Here is a 23164-nt window from a genome sequence, read left to right as displayed (position 1 = left end):
TGGGAGATTGACTGGACTGAATGGCCTGCCTCCTGTGTCTCATGGCTGGTGCTGGCTGTTATCTGGGTCTTCCTTTTCACAAGATATTGGTGTTTTAAGAGGCTGAACCCTACTGCACAGGTGTTTCTTAAGATTCTGTTTGCATCACATTTGCTGATGTCCCATTTGGCAAAAGCAAATGACATGGGCAAACCCAGAGTCTGTGGTAGAGGGGACCACACAGTGGCATAGACCAAGGAAGTTTGATTTATTGGAGACCATTGATATACTGGACTGCTACCACAGAGAACAAAAGGTATCTACCTAAACTCTATTCCTAAGTCATCAGAGTTTTGCTGTTGACTGAACTGCTGTTGTTGACTATCTGCCAGACTTTGTCTTCTGGTCCTTTTTCATCCTGTATAGGCAGTCACAGTTGTCACTGCTTTTATCTGCTCTTTCAGCCATTTCTACTAATGTCCACATAGAACAGGACTGTCAAGATTTGATTTGCCAGTTGGTGATCTGTATCAGGATGAAATTTCCAAGGATACGTTGTGTCTAAAAATGGGGCCCAAATATAACACAGCTTTTACAGATGGCAAAAAAATTCTGTTTAGAAGTGGTGCTGGAAAGCTGAGAATACTTTTTTTTTTTTTTTTTTTTTTTTTTACTTAGAGACCAACAGAGATGGTTTCTGTGCCCACAGTTCCTTCATTTCTTATGGTGTTTCCTCTCCATGTCTTATTTTAAGGAACCAATACAGCATCTGGTGTGTGTATGTGTATGTGTATGTATTTATGTTCCGTCTAAGCTCTTGCTGTCTGTGAGTTTGTCAGGACAGTGGGGAAATGAAAGAGTACCTTTAAATTGTTGGGTAGTTTGTTCCTGGGAGGTTTTGTTGCTGTTGTTGTGTTTGTTTTTTTGTTTTTGTTTGTTTGTTTGTTTGTTTTTAGTGGTTGATTTCATAGCCACTAAATAATGATTTAACTTTGTTCAAAATAGTAAACACTAAACTATCTTTGGGACCATTAGAGGCACAAAATTTATGCAGCTAATCAGAGAAGGGTTTCCCTCTGAGAAGACAAGAACCATTCAACTCTTTCATGATAGCGAGTACCATGGATGCATGAGATCTGAAATAGGAGGAAGAAGGTACTTGGCTTCTGGGAATTTTTGCTTATGAACTAAGAGAGTATTCTTTTTTGGGAAAGGAATCTGTGACAGAGAAGAATGTATATCCAGTGATATGAGTTGTGAGTCATAAATGGAATAGATTCTTACTCTAGGTTTTAAAGGCATGACTGGTGAAGTATACTTTGGTTAGGGGAGTCTGGAAATCACATCAACATTTAAAGCACTGTGCCATTGTGATTAGTTGTTGAATGAGTAAATGAATCAATCAAACCAGTAAACTTCCAAATAAACTTTTTAATTTTATTTTATTATTTTATTTTTTAAAAGATTTTTATTTATTTATTTGACAGAGAGAGATCACAAGCAGGCAGAGAAGCAGGCAGAGAGAGGGGGAGGCAGGCTCCCTGCTGAGCAGAGAGCCCAATGTGGGGCTCAATCCCAGGACCCTGAGATCATCACCTGAGCTGAAGGCAGAGGTTTAACCCACTGAGCCACCCAGGCGCCCCCCAAATAAACTTTTTAAAAAACCCTGTTTTTTAAGTTGGGAGCTTGCTTTGGTGATACTTTTAATATCAACACATATACACACATGTATATTTATATATATATTCATAAATTATGTATAAATCTAAAAATCCTGAGAATTGTAGGATAGGGCTCTTAACCAGGAATCTGCCAGTTAGTTTCTGGATGGTGAGTAAACTCTTTTAAAATTATATGCCAGATAACATCTGTGCATTTTTTCTGGGGAGAGAACACAAACGATGCATAGATATCAAGATTCTTAATGGGGGAAATGAGTTGTTCTTGAAATGCAAAAACTTCAGCTATGGGATTTATAAATCTATTTCTGTAGGTACATGTGTGTGTATATATGTATCAAACTGTTATACATTGCCTTAATGTTTCTACCTGAAGTGGAATCAGTGGTAAATGGAACTGCTTGAAAGAATTATATTAATCATGATCCATTTTGATATGAGATATTTAATACTTTGTCATATTCTATATTCTAAGCCATTCCTGGTATTGTATTGATTTGTCAGGGATTTGATAAAATCTGTAGGTAAAATGTATCAAGAGATTTGTGCAATTTGACTCTTAACCTAAATTTCTTCAACAGTATAAAGAATATTTTGGTGTTATAGTTAGTACCTAAATCCTGTACTTGGCTTTTAGTCTGTATTTGGTACTGGAAGAATTTCTGTTTTCCCATCATTTTGTATCTTAAATTTAACCAAACAAAGGCTGAAGTATATTATTTTCATGATGCCGTTTCCTAACAAAATTTGAATGAATTATAATTCCATATATTCACAAGAAGATTTTGGCCTTTACATTAGATTTCATCCAGTATATATATATATTTTTTTGGTAAAGATTTTATTTATTTATTTGACAGAGAGATCACAAGTAGGCAGAGAGGCAGGCAGAGAGAGAGGAGGAAGCAGGCTCCCCGCTGAGCAGAGAGCCCGATGTGGGGCTCCATCCCAGGACCCTGAGATCATGACCTAGCCGAAGGCAGAGGCTTAACCCACTGAGCCACCCAGGCACCCCTCATCCAGTATATTTTAAAGGAAGTTGGAAAAATTTGTGCTTACTGTGAGGCTAGTTTATTAATTTTAAAAATTTTACATGTTTTAAGCTTTATGTGTTACTAGATCTAGTTGATGATTTTTCAGTTCTTTTGGGTTGTATATTAATACAGTTGCCTCTCTAAAGAAAATATTTGTAGCTGTGTATTTTAATGTTTTCCTTAAAATTACATGTATATAGATAATGTTTGTAGTTTGAGTTCCGGGTCATGAAAAGAAAGATAAGCTTATCAAAATTTTAATGTGGTTAAATTTTTTTAACAACAATTTTTTATTGAGGTGTAATTCATATGCCATAAAACTCATTCTCTTAACATACAATGCACACATTGTATATATTCATAGATTTGGGGAACCATCACCACTACCTAATTCCAAAATAGAATTTTAAAGGTTTTTCTGGGTTTGTTTTCTTGTCCTATCTTTCCTTTCCACTTGATACACAAAAAGTTGGTGTATCTTGACAGAAAATTTTTTACTGTCCTAAAAGTTTTCAAATGTGGAACTAAAAGACCAAGATAGAAGAGAAAGGAAATGAAGTATAATTAGGGCCCTTAAAGCAAAAATTCTTATTTTATAGAAGAAAGCATACTTTGACTTTGATACACATCTTTTGTTGAAGCTTTTGTGTAGAATCTTGAAATAAATTGTCAGTCATATGCAAAATCTATGTCAGTTTCTTAAAACGAATTGAGGAAGGAAATGCTTTGTACCAACATGGCAAATACTTCATTATAATAAGAACATTTCTGTTTCTTCCTCTCATACAACTTTGTTCATTGTACTGTATCTTTCTCTGAGAGGTGGAAACTCTTTAGGGAACTGCCCTGATTGTGTGTGTGTGTGTGTGTGTGTGTGTGTATGCATTGAAGCAGCATAAGCAGTGTTGATAGTGTTTTGATAAAAGCAGATTTTAAAATTACTGTTTTAATCTTCCATAATTTTCAAGTCAGTTTTCAGTATTGTTAGTGATGTATGATACTGTTTTTCTTTTAATTGAAACTTATGAACTCTTTTTTTTTTTTTAATTTTTTAAGATTTTATTTATTTGACAGACGGAGATCACAAGTAGGCAGAGAGGCAGGCAGAGAGAGAGAGAGAAGCAGGCTCCCCGCTGAGCAGAGAGCCTGGTGTGGGGCTCGATCCCAGGACCCTGGGATCATGACCTGTGCTGAAGGCAGAGGCTTTAACCCACTGAGCCACCCAGGTGCCCCTTATGAACTCTTATTAAATGGAGATATGTCTCCCTAAATATATGGTTTATTCATAGTGTTAACTGGTTGGGAGGATTAGTTTGCACTATCACTGTATATTGCTTTTTACATGGAATGTATTCTGGGTAAGAATGTGAATCTGAATAAGTACTCAGAAATGCAGTTGCATGTAAATATAACTAAGTTTTTGTCTAATCCCCTCATTCACAGTGACCCAGAAAAGGGTCTGCCAAGGGAAAGGGGGAAATGAATCACTTTTTCATTCCTTAGAATATAAAAACACTTTGACCAAAAATCTGTCACATAGTTTTGAGACCCATTAAAACAAAAGTTTAATGAGGAAAAAAAATATTTTATAAATATGGATTTTTTTTGTATCAATAGGTACAAATTATTTTAAAATATTATCTGTAGAGTATTATACATTATAGTGCTAATGATGATACAAAATATGTTTCCCTTATATTTTTTTCCCTGTAGGAAAAGTAGCCATCAAAAAAGAAGATTTGTGTAACCACAGTGGCAAAGAAACCTGGTTTTCACTACAGCCTGTTGATTCCAATTCGGAGGTTCAGGTAAATATTAAGGCTTAGCTGATGTGAGAGACTGTCAGCATACAGAAAGTAACTGGAAAACAAACTATACTAGTTTCTATAGACAGTGCTTGTCATACATTATTTTAAATTCTGGGACCAAATATTATAGACCTTTAGGTAAAATATAACTGGAAAGAAATGCCTTGTCACATGAATTCAAAAACAATGCACATTGTGGGTGGGTGTCTGAGTTTGGGGAGGTTTTATTGGGGGGACATTTCCTGTTTTAGTTCTTTTGTTTGAGTCACCGTGACAGATTATTAACTTTTTTTAAGATGGGAAAATTTTTTAAGAGAAAAAAATGTGTTTTATTAATTCTGACTTTGAGGAGAGTCCTAGAAGTCTGTGATTTCATCTCTTCTAACCAGGATGCTCTGTTTACTCTTTTAATAAACTAGTCTTGGGAAAATGTTATTCATTCAAACCATGCTTGAGCCCACCTTGCAGAGCCTTTCATTCCCACTCCCACTCTTCCTGTTCTTCACCTTTCTTTTTATTTGAAAAGATGTCATTCCTCTTTTTAAGCTCTTCTTTCCTCTTGCCAAAATAAGAGGTCTTACAGATCTATAAGTGAATAAAGATGTATGTTTAGCCAAGTAGCTTAACTTTCTGTTTGTTTTTGAAAAGTCTGAGTTGCTTTTAGAAATTGTTATTTCTATCTAAAAGGAGTCCTTTTTTTTTCCCCTAAGATTTTATTTATTTATTTGACAGACGGAAATCACAAGTGGGCAGAGGCAGGCAGAGAGAGAGAAAGAGTGAGAGAAAGAGGGGGGAGGCAGGCTCCCTGCTGAGCAGAGAGCCCGACTTGGGGCTCAATCCCAGGATCCAGGGATCATGACCTGAGCAGAAGGCAGAGGCTTTAACCCACTGAGCCACCCAGGCGCCCCTAAAGGGAATCCTTTTTTTGGTAACTGTTTATTTATAAAATACGGTAAGGATTGTGAAACCATTGTGAAACCTGAAGACGACATACTGCAAGCAGAATTCTTCCTCTCAAAGAAGTTATAATTTGCCACTGTGACTCAAACAGAAGTTTAAGACAAGAAAAAAGTGCTGCATATACACCCACAGATATTTGCAAATAAAGTGCCTGTGTCTCTGTGTCCTCCTAACCTCTCAAGCATTCTCTTTGATTAAATTCTCAAAAACTTAAGTATTTGTATATAAAACCCCTTCTTAAGTACAAAATACAATTGAAACTTTTACTGTTTTGTTCACTCAGCCTCATTTTAATGCTCTTTTCTTCCCATTTGGCAATAACTGAAATTCAGATCACACTTAGCCACTATTGTGTACGACCCAGGTGAGAGGCAGTTTGACAAAATAGAAAAGCTTTTACACAAGAAGTAAAAAAATTTAGGTCCTAATTTTCATATGTGGTTACTTCACTGACCTTGAATTTTAGTTCTATAGAATGGAAATAAAAGTTGCAATGTTGACTCGTATGATAGAGAGAATTAAGTGAAATGCCTTTAACAGTGTTGTGAAAGCTGTCAGTTGCTACACATATATAAAATACTTGTCTACTGGCAGTAGCTCAGGTGGTCCTTTCCATTTCCATAATATAACTTTACCCAAAGGCAGATAGGAAAGTTTTTAAAGTGTCAGTTTTCCTTTTTAATTATTTTAACAGAAAGCAAGATAAGGGGGTGCCTGGGTGACTCAGTCATTGGGCATCTGCCTTCGGCTCAGGTCATGATTCCAGAGTCCTAGGATCAAGCCCCACATCGGGCTCCCTGTGCGGCAGGAGGCCAGCTTCTCCCTCTCCCACTGTCCCTGCCTGTGTTCCCTCTTTCACTGTGTCTGTTTGTCAAATAAATAAATAAAATCTTTAAAAAAAAATGTAAAATAAGAAGAGGCTTTGAGAATTTGGTATAAAGTGAAATTTGAGGATTATTTTAAGATGTAGTTTATTGAAGTTCCAATAAAAATATAAACATAAAGTTGCTAAAAGATTTAAGGCCCCCAACTCTCAAAAAGTAGAAATCTCTCTAGAATATTCTGTGTAATTCTTGGAGATGGTATTAGAGATTAGTATTGGATAATAAGCTTTTATTTAGTGATGTATGTAAAGCTCATCTCTGAAACAAAAATTCTGGAAATAACATTTGATTGTAGAGATAATGTCAGCATTTTTTATTTGTTATAAGTGATTTTCGTGACCATGAGTTATTAACCTTTACAGGTCTTTTGCTTAAATGATAATTAGTAAGATTGAATTCTTTAAAAATAAATTTTAGGAGGAAGAGTAACTTTAGTGGGTGGGAGGGATACAAAACACCTTTCAGGTTAATATGGTACTACTGGAAATGTTGTTTGGCCCCAAAACTGATCTAGAAATACTACATTAACTTTGTGAGCCTAGAAAAGGTAGAATAAGCAGCCTATGATTCATACACATCCTACTTTGTTAATAAATTTGTTCACTTGGATAAAGTTTATAAAATTTTACAAAAATATGGAAAGAATAGCAATTGGTGGAGCCATAATAGAAAGCTATGGAAACGATTGAGTTCAGTAGGAATTCCACCTAGTAATTACTATTAGTGATTAAACGGTATATATGAAGCACAGTATTATGTACTTAATGTACATTTTTTCATTTAATCTTCAGAAAAGCATTATGAGGTGTAGGTAGCATTACCCCATTTTATAAATACAGAAAATGGATTGAAAGAGGTTAAATGACATCTCCAAAATCAGAACTTTTAGGTGATGGAGCTGTGGTTTCAATAGTGATCTAGTCTGAGTCTAAAATTCCTAACCACAGTGCTTTACTGCTTTTCACTCTTGTAGTTTTGGTCGTGAAAAGGCTTCAGCATATTATTAGGAGGGGACACGTTGAGTATAAGGAACAGAAGCCTACTCAAATTAGCTCCAAGAAAAAGGGAGGGGCATTTGAAAGTTCCTGGGGAACTTGTTGGGGTATAATTGCAAGAACTTCAGTATGCTCAGTGAGAGCTGACATTTACTGAGGAGCTGCCTCTGAAGTGGAGGTCAGGTTCTTACAGTAATAAACTAGATACAGTTCACAGAGTCAAAATTATTTAAAAGAAGATTTTAATTTCTCATAAAGTATCCTGAAATATTGGGTGGTTTGTTTTGTTTCTGCTTGATCACTATATAAAATAGTTAACTTACATTTGGGACCAAATAAAAAATATATATTGTATTTTTACACTGTGGACTTCCACTCAGTGCAGCCTTAGATACTGCAAGGGGCACCGGGAACTAAGATCCCCGATTGATTTCTTCCCACTTGTTTGCTCACTGTGCTTACTGAGTAGAAGTACTCACTGTTTAAATAGTGTTTTTTCCTTTCTCTCTCATTTTGTAAAATGAATAGTTAATATTTTCTCTCTGTTTTGTCCTTTCATTTTAATATTATTCACTTTGCAAAATGAAAGGGAAAAAACATTAATGATGAGATTCCCTTGTATTTTTGTACATCTGATGAGATTACATCTTTCTCACCTCTGCTTCTCTCTAATCTCTTGTTGACAGCTAAAAAAAAAAATGCCCACATCAGTCTTTGAGTTTACATGACCATACAGCCCCTCACTTTCTGAGGTCTAATTTAGTTTTCTGCCACAATTTAGAGAATTTGACCCAACTAGGGTCAGATGTCTTCTGCATTCTAATTGGTATGATAGGGGCGGAGGGGTAAAGTCACTGTAGTGCAGTCTGTTCTGGGGCTTTGGGAGGCATGATCCCTAGGAAAGGGGTTTAAGTAGAGGAAATGATTGGCATATCTACTTCAGAAGGGAAGAAGATGTTTCATTTCCTAGCTAATTGTCATTTGACTAATTGTCAAAATGACTGATTGTCATTTGTATCCAAAACAGTTGCTAACCTGTTGTTATCTGAGGCTTTTCATCTTTCAAGTGAGAACCTCAGTGTATAGGATTCCCTTCAGTTCTGAAGTTGTAGGGAAGTAACATGCAGAAACGTAATTTAGCCTTGAATTGAAAAGATCCCAATAGTAGGAAAAAATGGGTTTTATACCAAAACAGTTGAAAGTTACAAAGAACACTAAACCTCTTAACTTGGACTGTTTCCCAGATCCTTTATTATTGCTGTTAATAATGTCAGTTATTTTCAGTTTTCTTTTCAGACATTCAAGACATTATTAATATTTCATGAGTGCATTTTCCTACACTTCTTTTTCTGTTCTTTTTTTGTTTTTGTTTTGTAGTTATTCCCTGTAGATTGAAACATTCTCTTCTGAACCCACTCTGATCTGCCTTCATACCCCACACTGAGCCAGAGGGAGAGCACAAAGGGCTCTCACTAATGTTACCCATGACATTGTGTCAATAAGTCTGGTGGATATTTTTCAGTCCTCCTCATATATGATCTTTCAGTAGCTTTTCATAATGTTGACCATTCCTTTTTGAAGCAGTCTTATCCTTAATTTCTGGTTGTGGTTTCTGTCCTGCTTCACTTGGTGTTCTTTCTACTATTCTTTTTTTTTTTAAAGATTTTATTTATTTATTTGACAGAGAGATCACAAGTAGGCAGAGAGGCAGGCAGAGAGAGAGAGGAGAGGAAGCAGGCTCCCTGCCAAGCAGAGAGCCCGATGCGGGGCTCGATCCCAGGACCCTGGGATCATGACCTGAGCTGAAGGCAGAGGATTTAACCCACTGAGCCACCCAGGCGCCCCTCTTTCTACTATTCTTTGCCACACAAATGAAGTTAATTTGGATTGTGTTGGTGCCTCTATTTATACATCCTCTTTTGGCTTCAGTGATCTGCAACCATGCTGTTAGCTATGTAGTGCTGGAACTCACAACAAACATGAAATATTTTTCCTTTTTTTAGTTCTTAGGTACTGTGATAAAGAGCATGCCTTCACATAAGACTGACTAAACCATATATCTCATACAGAGAGTTGGTACTCTTATTAGGGCTGTATGTCTCACACAACTTGTACAAGCAGTAAATCTAGATATGCTATCAGTCATGTCTTCGAATTACCTCGTTACCAACAAGCTTATCTTGAACTTCTGGATCATGCTGTAAGTTATTGATTGTTTTATGGTTATTGTTTTTTTTAGTATGTCCTCTCCCCTACCTATTTAAACAAGTGTTAAAAATAACATATGCAGTGATTATACCTAATAATACATACATTTTTTTTAACATGCCTGATTAAAATATAATGAATGTAAAGGTGTAATTCATTGTTTCATGAAGAAACTTCATTTGTAAATTTGTAAACATGAAATAACAAAGGAGCCATTCTAGATTGTAATAAATAAGTCTTCACAGAGGAAAAACAGATCCCTCCGTAAATAAGAGAGATTAAGTAAATCCTTTATTTTGTTTTTCATCTGCTAGTCAGTTGTGTCCAAAATGATCTTATAGCTAATTACTATATGTGAAAATATGTGGAAATTACGAAGTTGGGATCCTCCCCCCCCGAATGAAGAAAACTTCTCACCAGTCGAAATAATACTGAGTTCTTTTATGTGGAATGGTTGTTATAATTCAGTGTTTTGTGATAAAAACTTAAAAAAAAAAAAAAGCCTAGACCAAAGTGTGTGCATTGGGTTTTGCCCAGATGCCTATAATACACCCGAGTTTCCCAAACTGTATGCAGAAATTCGTATGATATCTTCTGTATGGTACCATTAAAATGATCACAGATTTTTCTGTGTGAACTTTTATAAAAGTATTTGAAGTAAAGCTAGCATATTATGAAAGCTTCAGACAGTGCCAGAGTAATATAAGTTCCTAAATATGCTGTCTAGTATAAATTAATGTGATATAATTGCATGTATCAACCTAATGTAGTCATTGCTATAAAAGGCATGTAGTATAATAGTTCCCCAAAATTTGGTTTACTTTAAATAAAACATATAGAATACAGTGCCAAGCATTTGGTCTTCCAATATTTCCTGACATATAAGAAAGTTACACTGTTTTATCTTTGAACCTCCCTTAGGAGATTGGATAATAAGAAAGCAGTTGTGGGGTGATGGGTGTTGGGGAGGGTATGTTGCTGTGGTGAGTGCTGTGAATTGTGTAAAACTGATGACTCACAGACCTGGACCCCTGAAACAAACAATACATTGTATGTTAATTTAAAAAAAGAAAGCAGTTGTGGACCAAATCACATTGCATGTTTATCATCAAACATAGTTCTTGTCAGAATCTTGTAGTTGCTTCGTTATAGCTAATGTCTCCTTTTTTTCTAGTTGCTTTTAAGATTTTCTTTTGATCTTTTGCTTTTACTAGTTTCACTACGCTCTGCCTACATATGGTTTTCTTAATGTTTTTTCCCGTGGGTGTTCCTAGGGGCTCTTAAATCTCTACCTTGATGTCTTTCTTTGGTTTTGGAAAATTCCGGGCAATTATTTCTATATTTTTTTTCCCTTCCCTATTTTTTCTGTCTCCTCTTCTGGGACTCCTGTTACATGAATAATAGACCGTTTTCCTATGTTTCTTATGTCTTTTATGCTATCTCCCTATCTGTGCTTCTTTGTGGATATTTGCCACTGACTAATCTCCCATTTCGCCAATTCTTGTTTTGGCTATGGCTCATTCATTGTTAAATACATCTTCATTTTGGTTATTTTGTTGCCCAGTTCTAAACTTTTCATTCGATACACTTCATCAGATTTTTTGCTGGGTTTTTCATTTTGTTGTCTACCTTAAAAAAATGTAAGCATCTATTTTAACTACCTCTTGTCACTTAACTCCAGCATCTGCATCTCCTGCTTTTTGTTGGTTTTTGTTTTCATTTTTGTTTTTTGGTGTATGGTCTTGTATGGCATGCTTCATAATTTTTGATGGAATGCTAGACATTTAAAAATACGAAATATTTTAGAGATAATTTGAAGCTGTGGATGACAAGGTCTTTTTTTCCTTCAGAGAAGATTTACTTACTATCTACAGGTGATCACCTCAATCAGTTAGAGATTCAGCTGATTTTAGGCCAGGTTTTGGTCTTTGTAAAGGCTGGTCAGTGTTGTTCACCCTTATTCCTTAGGCATAGTCTTTCAGAGATTCCAGCAGAAAGCCTGCCTTTTTGCCAGTGGCACTCTACCTTGGTGCGCCCTGGACTCCAATTTTTATATCCCAGCTTCATTAGACTGTAGACTGTTTTATTTAAGCCCTTCAGCCTCTCAAGCCACTGCTGAAGTTAGGGAGTCTCATGCAACAAGCTTCTTCAGATGCCCCACCAGCAACATCTACTTGTATCTCATTGGCCAGAATTGTATGATATGACTGTCCCTGGTCACTATCACCTGGCTTCAGAAGAGACTAGGAAATGTTTTGCTGAACTCAGAACTGCCCTCTACAAAAAACAAAAACAACCCCCAGAAAAACGAAAAACACCAAACTTGTTTTGCTACAATCCAGATCTATAAAATGATAACATATAAATGAAACTAAACTTTTATGTGAATGTATTAAGGAATTCTAAATATTTTTTCCTAAAATGTTAATAGATTTGGGCTTCTAACACTAAGAAGTAGCTTTAAATAATTTTTTTAAAGTTTTTTTTTTTTTTGGCTAAAAACCAGGACACATTGGTAGTAGAAATTTTAAAAATCTAGGTGAGCCGGGGCACCTGGGTGGCTCAGTGGGTTAAAGCCTCTGCCTTCAGCTCAGGTCATGATCCTGGGGTCCTGGAATTGAGCCCCACATCGGGCTCTCTGCTCAGCAGGGAGCCTGCTTCCCTTCCTCTCTTTCCGTCTGCCTCTCTGCCCACTTGTGATCTCTGTCTGTCAAATAAATAAATAAAATCTTAAAAAAAAAAATACTGATCTTCCTCAGCAGGAACCTTTAAAAAAAAAAAAATCTAGGTGAGCAAAAAATTCTGAAATCCTGCCAACCTAAGGTAACTTCTATCAATATTTTAGTAGATGACCTTATAGTAAATTTATATAGTAATATATATAGTACATTTTATTTTTACAAATTAACATTATATTATACAACCTGATTTGTATCTTACTACTTTTACTAAGTATCATGTATATATTCCCATGTTTAAAGTATACGGTGAGTTTAGAAATTATAATTTCCTTGATTTAGTTCGTAGTGCTTTTTAATTTTAATGTCCCACCCTAATAATAAATGTCTTGTGTCCTGTCTCCACTCTTTTCTTGACCCAGTTAAATACACAATTACGTTATTGTTGACTAATACCAAAGGAAAGGTCTTTTTAACAGCCAGTAGGAATAATGAACATAGTAGGTAGGCTGTGACTCAGTGATAATGATTCCTGGTAGAATCCCATTAAGTAGATACTTTTTTTTTTTTTTTTTAATTTCTAGACTTTGCTTGATACAGTGCTATGATTTTTAGTTGTGAATGAAATTATTATACTTCTACTCTGTTTTAACAGTTTCTGTTGTTTTAGAAATAGAGTAGATCCTAGACATTTCCTGAGAGACAGTAGGGAATGCCCTGTTAGCATTAAAATTTCTTCCATACCAATACTATACCATACCAATTTCCACCATACAGTTTCTACCATAAAATGCATATATGTTAAAATAGTAAAACTGCTTTGAGATTCAAATGTTGATGCAGTTGGCTAGGCTCATTCGCTAGGCAAGTGACATGTATGCTGGCCTGACAGCATAGATGATTCAAAAATCTAGTTGAGAAATATGAAAAATTACTACATATCATGGACCTCTTCTGGGTCACTCTAATAGCGGGGGTTGTGAGTATTTTTTTTTTTTTTTTAAGATTTTAGTTATTTATTTGACAGAGAGAGATCACAAGTAGCCAGAGAGGCAGGCAGAGGGAGAGGGGGAAGCAGGCTCCCTGCTAGCAGAGAGCCCGATGTGGGGCTCCATCCCAGGATCCTGAGATTGTGACCTGAGCCGAAGGCAGAGGTTTAACCCACTGAGCCACCCTGGTGCCCCAGGGGTAGTGAGTTTTAAAGCAGGATTAATGAAAGACCTATTTCATAAATTTTATATGATTTTATAAATATTTGTGCCTGGATTTTTAGTGGAAAATTTGCTTGATTTAGTTCCAGTTCCACCTAACTGCCAGTTTTGCTCCTACTGTTGCCTTTGTTTCTTTAGAGTTTAGCTTTCTCATGCAGACTTTTGCACTGAGATCCATCAGTCAGTGTTTATTGCTCATCACTTAGTATCCATCTAACCTTGAGCTTTGTAGTTAGTGGACCTCAGATTCACTCTCATGGAGCAAACTTCCATAAAATAGTGAGGCTGATTCAAGTTAGATGCCTGTGAAAGAATGTCTAAAAGGGGTTGTTCCAAAGACGAACAGTAACTTGATAATGAACTTTCTTACCTCTGATGAAATTACTTAACGTCATCAGCCCCTAGACATCACAGTCCTGAAATCTCCGCTGTGGCAGTTTGTCTTGTTAGCTGGGTCAGGGTAATCCAGGACTGATCTTAACCACTTTAGAATTGCTCATAACCAGTTTAGAATTGCTCATTGTCAGTGGCTGGGTGGAAACATCAAGCTCTATATTATATTGTTCCTAAACCTTTGTTTCATGAGTTTATAGTTTACTTTAAATTTATACTGTTGAATTTTTTAAAAATCTATTTATTAATAGTTATTGAAGAAAGCACTTATTTTCAGTATCCCATTTTTTCAGTAATGCTTTTGGTTGTGTACTGTTATCTTTATTTATTGTCTCCTGAACTATACTGTGAGCTTCTTATAAGGAGTGATTGTGTCTTATATATCTGTTGATTCCTGGCCAGTCCTACAGTGCCTGCTAAAATATTATAGATATTCCATGAATCTTTAATTTTCAGAAAACTGTTGACAAATTAAATCTTACTAGCTTTAACTAAGTTTTATTGTTTTAGAATTGTATTTCTCTTGACCTTTAATGATACTGCCTCTGTTCTTATTGATGGTTTATCTTTTCTGGGAAAAACATTCTACATTTTATAATCTGCTAAATCTTAAAACATAAGTACTTTTTTTTTTTTAAGCCATGGTAATTGAGATTCATAAATATTCTTTGAACTGGGCTTTAAATTCTTTGATTGGAGTACCATGTCTGATATAAGCATTTGACTTCTAGATCTACATTGTTGGTTATTAGTCATTTAACAAGTACTTTATGTGGGCAAAGCCATGTGCTAGGGATCACTAAAATTTAATTAGTGAACAACTAGATATTGTTGGTACCATTGGAAAAAGTACTTACCTTTAGTATTTGGTCACTAAAATAGACTGTTTTTCTTTTCTCGTTTTAGGGTAAAGTTCACCTTGAATTAAAACTGAATGAACTGATAACAGAGAATGGAACTGTGTGCCAGCAGCTTGTTGTACAGTAAGCATATTTCTTTTACCAAAATCAGTTGGAAATCTCCATCATGTATGCTTTGAATCTTAAGACAACACCTTATTTTATATACTTCAGAAACTTTTTATTAAGTTGATTTCCAGTTTGTCTTCTCATATCTACTCAGGTTGTGATAGGTCATTAATTCATTCAACTTTATGTATTGAATGTGGGTTAAATGATAGAGATAGGCAGTAGGCTGTTACAGGATCCTGGGTAAGCATAGCTTATGCCCTGGCAGAATGGAGTTGGAAAGCCTTCCTGGTGGTGGGCCTCTAGAGATACTGAAATTTTAATCACAGAGCTGAGCATTAGGAACCCTGAGACTAAAACTAAATGGCTACTTTGGGATGTACCAGTACTGATTCTTACCTACTTTAAAATACCTCTTTTGCCCTCAAGTCATTTTTTGTATCTTAGACTTTAATCTTCTAACTTCTCTGGAAGTACAGATTTCCAAGCCAAATCCTCTGCTTTTCTCTTCCATCCAGACTTTTCTTGTGTTATAAGCAAACTACTGGATGTCCCTGACTTCTTCTGAATGCTTTTTCTTTGTCTTAACTGATGATCTGAATATCCCCTGAGTTACTGTTTCCTCTACTGCCTTCTCAGTTAGAGGCTGTTTCCTACCGTGCCCACTTAACCTTAGGGTGGGGTAAGTGTTCCTCTCCTATTGCTGCTCCAGTCTCTAATTTCTTACCTTTATTATGAACGCCCCAGCTCCTTTGAGGCATTTTCCCTCTCTCTCTCTCCTTCTCTCCTTCTTTCTTCCCCCTCTTTACTTATTTATATGTATTATACATCTAATATTACTTTTTTTGGAACTCTATTTAAGAAGGTTGCATATATGCATTGTGATCCTTATTAATGTATTAGTGTATTTCCTATGAATAAGGATATTCTTTTAAATAATTCTGGTACAGTTATCAAATTCAGGAACCTTAACATCATTACACTAAAAGTATAATGTTTAATTTTGATATTCTAATACTTAAATCTACAGTTATTATATTTACTTTTGTCAACTGTCCCAATAATATCCTTTAAGGTAGTTTTTTCTCTGCAAGAAAGGATCCAGTCTAAGATTGTATTACATTTAGTTTATATGTCTCTTTAATCTCCTTAACCAGTAATAATTTTTAGCTTTTCTTTATGTTTCATGTTATTGAGATTTTTGAAGAATACGGCCAGTTTTGTGTGGTTTTTTTTTTTTAATGTTTCTCAGTTTGGATTTACTTACTAAAAACAGCTCAAGATTTGTTTGTAATATTTTTCCCACCAGACTGAGAACATAGAGTGAAAGTGTTTGAATTAGTCCCTTCCACCACTCCCTCCTTGCTCACTTTGGTTATATGATAACATTTGAAATAATTGGTTTGTTTGGTCTGTTTACAGTCAGTTTAATGGGGTTTAAACCTCAGACAAGGTCTCTGAAAGGTTCGGGAGGGGAGTAGCCCCAGGCCTCGCTGCCAGGGAAGGAGGGGGCAGAAACCAAACAGGAGCCTTCTCAATACACATCTGCATCACTATGTCTTCTGCTCCTCTACCAGCTTTTTAAAAATTGGTTCCTCCCTCCCATCCTTGCTATTTACTTTTATTTTTTTTAATATGTAGAATATTAGTGTGACTTCAGAAGTCAAAACTCTACTAGAGACATTAATCAGAGATATGTATAGTCCTCTCTCCCTACACTCAGCACCAGGAAACCATGACCTGATTTTAGCCCTATAATTTTGTCTTTTCCAAAATGTCATATGAACAGATTCATGTAATATGTAGGCTTTTGCAGATGGCTTCTTTCACTTACGATAATGCTTTTGAGATTCATCTGCATTGCTGCACATATCCATAGTTACCTTTTTTAAGGCATTACTTCTTGTCATAACTTGGTATAGACACTGTTATATGACAAAACAATGCATGAAGCCCAAATCCATACAGAAGTAGTAGAATCTGGATTTGAACTCTGACAGTTTGATTTTTTTTAAACTTTTTCTTCTGAGATAATCATAGGAATTGCAAAGTAGGGAGGGGTCCTGTGTACTTTTCACTCAGTATACCTCAGTGGTTACATCTTATATAACTGTAATAAAATCTAAAAACCAGGAAATTGATATTATGCAGTGTCCAACATATTGTATGTCTTTTATCATATTTGTAGATTTGTGGTGACTGCTGCAATCAAGATACAGAACTGTTCTGTCACCATAAAGATCTCCCTTATGCTACCGTACTATTATAGTCACACCCACTCCTTCCCTCACTACCATCTCTAACCTTTGGCAACCTCTGATCTGTTTCCAGATCTATAATTTTGTCATTTCAAGAACATTATGTAAATGGAGTCTTATCATATATGACCTTTTGAGATAGGCTTTTTTCAATCAGATCCATCCAGTCGTGTGTAATTTCTTACAGAGAGAATATAGTTGGGTGTCACTTTTTAAAATCCACTCTGCCAATCTCTTTTATTTAGTGAATTTATAGCATTTACTTTTAATGTAATTATGGACGTGTTAAGCTTAAATCTGGCATTTTTTGGTCTGTTTTCTGTTCTCTCTTTTTTTTTTTTTTAAGATTTTATTTGTTTATTTGACAGACAGAGATTTTAAGTAGGCAGAGAGGGGAGGGGATGCAGACTCCCGGCTGAGCAGAGAGCCCAATGTGGGGCTCCATCCCAAGACCCTGGGATCATGACCTGAGCAGAAGGCAGAGGCTTTAACCCATTGAGCCACCCTGGCGCCCCTGTTCTCTACTTTTTTCCTGTTTTCTTTTTCCTCTGGGTTCCCTGAATATATTTTTAGAATTCCATTTAGATTTTTGTGTACTGTTTTTCTATCTGTAGTATATCTCTTTGTATAGTTTTTCTAGGTATGATTTCTTGGTGTTTTAGGTATTGCATTGTACATGTGTAACTATTATAGTCTACTGGTATTGCCATTTTACTGGTTAGAATAAAGTGTAGAAACCTTACCTTCTTTTAAATCCCTTTACCCTCTGCCTTTTGTAATATAATTGTCTTATATATTTTTCCTTTGTACATTGAGATCTACATCAGTGTTAAAATTTTTGCTCCAGCAATCTAACACAGTTTTAAAAAATTAGAAAAGAAGGGAAAACTAAGTTCATTGTATTTACCCATATTTTTGCTCTTTCCATATTCATTTTTTGCTTCCTGTTATTTTTGGATTCCTTCTTTTATCACTGTCTTTATGTTTAGAGAATCTCCTTTTACCAGTAGTTCTTTTAGGGTAGGTCTATAAGTGACATATATACTCTTTTAATTTTCCTTTTTCAAGTTTTCCAAGACATTTTAGAATATCTTGATTTCTTTATTCCTGAAGGATATTTTCAGTGGATACAGAATTCTTTATTGACAGCTCCTTTTTTTTCAGCACATGAAAAGTATGTCACTTCCTTCTGGTCTTTATGGTTTTTTAATTCACTGTAGTTGTTTTCCTATGCAGGTAATATGCTTTTTCTCCCTGGCTGCTTTCAAGAGTTTGTCTTTGTCTTTGGTCTTCTATGTGTTTCAGTTGGACTGTAAGGTATTTTGGCATAGATTTCTGTGGGTTTATCCTGTTTGATGTTTGATCAGCTTCTTGAATCTGTATGTTTGTCTTTTGCCAAATTTGGGGTATTTTTGGCCATTATTTCTTCTAATATTCTATCGGCTCTGCCATTTTTCTCCTCTCCTCTTGAGATTTAAATGGCATTAATGTTAGATCTTCTATTATAGTCCCACAGGTCCTGAGGCTCTGTTCTTTTTTTTCTTTTTCTTTTTTTTTCCCCCAGTCTGTTTTCTCTGTTCATGTTGGGTAATTTCTGTTGTTCTGTCTTTTAGGCTCACTGATTATTTCCTCTGTCCCCTCCATTCTACTGTTGAGCCCATCTATCAAGTTTGTTATTTTGGTTTTAAATGTCAGAATTTCCATTTAGTTCTTCTTCATATCTTTTATATCTTTGAGGACTTTTTATTTTTTTTTCCGATACTTTTTTTTTTTCCATTTATTTCAGATGTGTTTGTAAATGCTCATTGAATCATTTTTGTGATGGCTGCTTTTACATATTTGCCAGATAATTCTAACATCCATGTTGTCTCAATGTTGTCATCTGCTGATTTTGTTTTTTGGTTTTTGTTTTTTTCCATTTAAAGCTGAAGATTGGTATTTTGGTATGTTTTACTCTGGACATTTTGCATATTATGTTATGAGACTCTGGATCTTATTTAAGTATTTTGTTTTAGCCAGACTCCTTGACACTCTCCTAGTAAATGGAGAGGAGTTGCCTATTCATTACTGTTAGGTGCAGATAGAAATCCAGGTTCCTGGGGCACCTGGGTGGCTCAGTAGGTTCAAGCCTCTGCCTTCAGCTCGGGTCATGATCTCAGGGTCCTGGGATTGAGCCCCACATCGAGTTCTCTGCTCAGCAGGGAGCCTGCCTTGCCCACTCTCTCTCTCCCTGCCTCTCTGCCTACTTGTGATTTCTGTCTGTCAAATAAATAAATAAAATCTTAAAAAAAAAAAAAAATCCAGGTTCCTGACTCAGCCTCTGCTGATAACCCTGGAGGAGGAGTGAGAAGAGTTCCTTATTATTGCTGAATGGGAGTGGTAGTTTAGGCTCTCCTTAGTCCTTTCATGTGGCCACTTTGCCTGGGATGGGGAGGAGGGCCTCATTACTGCTCCATTGTGGCCTCCACTGACATGATGGTTGAGAGGTTTTAGTAGTTACCTCTGTAGGTGGTGAAAGTCTTGCCTTCCTACTAAGCCTTCTCTGACATCACCCCGGCATGAAGGGAGAGGAGTGCATCATTGCTACCAGGTGGGAATGAAAATGGTCTCTGCTGATACCATTGGGGGAAAGGGCCCATTAGAGCTTGTTAAAGATAGAAGTCTAGGCTCTCTCCTCAGCATTTGGTCTTTGTTGATGGGGGTTTGGGTGGAGTCACAGTATTTTTAATGGTGTTTGATTAGAGTAAGTGGTTTTTTATTGTTTAAAAATGGTTTCTCTCTTGATAAGCTGCCCAGTTCCTAGTCCTTTGGCTAGAGAGAGCTGGCTTTTTCTTAGGGCACTTTTTGTCATGCCCACTTGTGATGTTCCAGGTTGGTAGCTTCTAGCAAGCAGTCTAAGATATATAAAGTACAAAAAAAAGCCCAGGGAATTCACTCCCGTGTCTTCCCTTGGGTCCCAAGATCTCTAATTGGTTTGCTTCTCTTCACTCCTCAGAGTTTTCTTATGTTTGTTATATATTTAATGCCCAAGATTTTTAGCTATGCCTATTGGGAGGACTAGAAGGGCATGCATCTACTCCAACTCAACTTGGACCTGGAAACCAGTTTTTTTCTTCACAAGTAGTACTCCATTTGTTTACCTATTCACCAGTTGATGGATATGTGAATTGTTTCCAGTTTGAGGCTGTTATAAAGAAAGCTGCTATAAATGTTCACAAGTAGGTCTTTTTATGGGCATATGGTGGTCTGTATTCTTTCCTTCCTTCTTTTCTTTTTCACTTAAACCCCCATGATCCCTACTTACTGGCCTGCAGTAGCAGAGCTCCAGTAGCAATTTTGTGGAATTTATTGTTGATTTCTCAACTTTTAGAAGTATTTTGGAGTCCATGGTATTCTCTGTTCTTCAGTAATGCTGCAGGTGTAGTATTTTTTTTTTTTAAGATTTTGTTTATTTATTTGACAGACAGAGATCACAAGTAGGCAGAGAGGCAGGCAGAGAGACAGAGGGAAGCAGGCTCCCCACTGAGCAGAGAGCCCAACGATCCCAGGACCCTGAGATCATGACCTGAGCCAAAGGCAGAGGCTTAACCCACTGAGCCACCCAAGTGCCCCTGCAGGTGTAGTTTTATGTGTTGTTTTCTTTGTGTCGTTTGCTAAACTTACAGTTGGGGGGTAATGTGTGGGAAGGTTCATATCCTAGCAGTTACTACTATGTTCGAGACCTAGAAGCTCCCTACTGCAGCATTTCTTAAATTCCAATAAGACTACTGTCCATCGATCTTTACCACATTCTTACCTGCTTTTATTTTTCACTTCCCTCCAGGTTGTTTTCCATGATCTATCACTATAATCATTTTTTTCTTACAGGTTCCCTAACTTCCTTGTTCTTTTCTTTATCTGTCTTATTTATCTGGAACAATCCTAGTATGAAGGAACTCAGTCTCTTCCTTTGCATTCAGTCTATAACCGATTATTGATGTAGAATATCACACAGACTGATTTTACGTGGAATGTATGATCATAGACCTTTCATGGGTACCTAAAACTTCCCTGGAGTTTTACTGTGCTTCTCTAGTAACACCTATGAGATCCTCCATCACTTTAGACTATAAATTGGTCACATTTTCCTGATTCTAAATCTGCAAACCAGTATTGGCATCCATCTTTTTGTCCTTATGTTATAGTAGAGGAGATGCCCCCTTTCTTTCTGAGAGTGAATTCTTCTATCTGAGTTCTGGATTCCTTCTTTTTCCCCTACCCAAGGACTTTCCTCCTTCAGTTATTCCTTCTTCTGTTTCATCAGCTTCACCTTCTCTTTTAGATTGTTCTCATCAACATGTAAGACATGTGCTAGTATCTCCTATCCTAAAAGGCATGCCTCCCCAGACCTCATCTCCACCTGACTCTCCCAGCTACCATCCCCATTTCTCTGTTCTCCTTTGAAGGCAGATTTCTCAAAGTAAAATTGTCTAATAGATACAGGGTTGTTTGTCTGTGTGTGTACTAGCTCTATTCACACAGAAGGCCTAGAAGCAATGTCAGCCCAGTATCAGTGAACATAGTAGCATCCTTACCTTGGTTTTTATTTTTATTTTTAAAAAATTTTATTTATTTGACAGAGAGAGAGAGATCCCATGTAGGCAGAGAGGCAGGCAGAGAGAGAGAGAGGGAAGCAGGCTCCCCGTTGAGCAGAGAGCCTGATGTGGGACTCGATCCCAGGACCCTGAGATCATGACCTGAGCCGAACGCAGAGGCTTTAACCCACTGAGCCACCCAGGCACCCTTTACCTGGGTTTTTAAATATCATTTTCCAGACAGTACAGTCCAGTAGATCTTTTTGTGATGATGAAAATATTTTATAACTTAACTGTCCAGTATGGTAGCCACTACTTATATGTGGCTATTGAAAACTTAAACTCCATTTTTTGGGCAACTAAAGAATGGAATTTTTAATTTTGTCCAGTTTTAATTAATTTAAATTTAAATAACCACATATTGGCAAATGGCTGCAATATTAGAGCTATTCTAGTTAAAAGAAACCTGAATTTTTTTAAGCATTGGTTGATTCAGGACTTGAACATGGGAAAATACAAGATGAGCTCAGAGCATCTGTAGAGTCAGAAAGTAAGAAAGTGCTAATAATAATGATAATAATGATGATGATGATGATAATGGCATGTAGAAAAGACATTGAAGCCAGCTTGAAAGACCTCCAAGTAACTAAACTGGGACAATTTCAGCATCATAATAAATAATGAAAATTACAGAAGAAATCCATGAGGCAGTGCTATAGAATAAAATATCCATGAGCCAATGCTGATATATAAATAAATAAACACATTGGGGAGAAAGGATTACTTTTTCTTTAGTAGAATTATAATTAATGAATGTAGGACAGATCATGGAAATAAAAAATCAACATTGGCATACTACAGTAATATTGTATCTTTGGATGCTAAATAAGTGGGCATAAGTATGAAGACAAACAGCATATTTGCATAGTCTCAAAGAATCTCCCCATAGATGTCTGATAGATATCAACTTACCTGTGTGACCCAAGTTAATATCTCTGGTAATGAGACATTCAGCCTCCTAGTATGATGCATTGAGAAGGACACCAATATGCATAACTTCAGTCTCATCATGAGGAAACATCAAATTCAAATGAAGGAGTATTCTACAAAAGAACTCTCTAGTACTGACAAGATCATGGGATGAAGAAGAAAAACTAAGGAAGTGTTTTAGGATGAAAGAGACTAGGAGGACATGATAGCTGAATGCAATGTGAGATCCTTTATTGCTTCCTGGATGAGAGAAAGGACATTGGCAAAATTTGAATAAAGTCCAGAAGATTAATATTATCACTAACATTGTATCAGTGTTGTTTTCCTGTTTCTGTAGTTTTACTCTGGTTAAACAAAATGTTAATTTTGCAAGTTTTTGAAAGTCAGAAATTATTTCAAAATAAGAAGTTAAAAAAGTTGTCTATACCTGTGCATTTAACTCAGGTCTTTTTCTGAACACTGCACTCATACGTCCACCTGTCTTTTTTGGCAGTTCTGCTTTGATGTCTCACAACATTGCAAATTTAACACATTTGAAACTGAAG

At 36.2% G+C, this 23164-nt stretch overlaps 1 protein-coding gene across 3 annotated transcripts in view; it reads left to right on the top strand.

Moving 5' to 3' along the window:
• Positions 1 to 23164, top strand: part of LOC111147253 (RAS p21 protein activator 2) — a 124999-nt gene that overhangs the window by 39087 nt on the left and 62748 nt on the right. For all 3 annotated transcript variants that reach the window (XM_022503185.1, XM_022503192.1, XM_022503179.1), the window contains exons 4-5: positions 4406 to 4500; positions 14736 to 14812. In XM_022503185.1, the coding sequence (XP_022358893.1) occupies positions 4406 to 4500; positions 14736 to 14812 (172 nt within the window). The remainder of the gene's footprint in view (positions 1 to 4405; positions 4501 to 14735; positions 14813 to 23164) is intronic.

This window comes from Enhydra lutris, unplaced genomic scaffold, assembly GCF_002288905.1.
Source record: "Enhydra lutris kenyoni isolate GAN:26980312 unplaced genomic scaffold, ASM228890v2 scaffoldscaffold2, whole genome shotgun sequence".
Lineage (NCBI taxonomy): Eukaryota > Metazoa > Chordata > Mammalia > Carnivora > Mustelidae > Enhydra > Enhydra lutris.
Note: the sequence above shows the minus strand (reverse complement) of the source record. Positions and strands in the feature narration are given on the sequence as shown.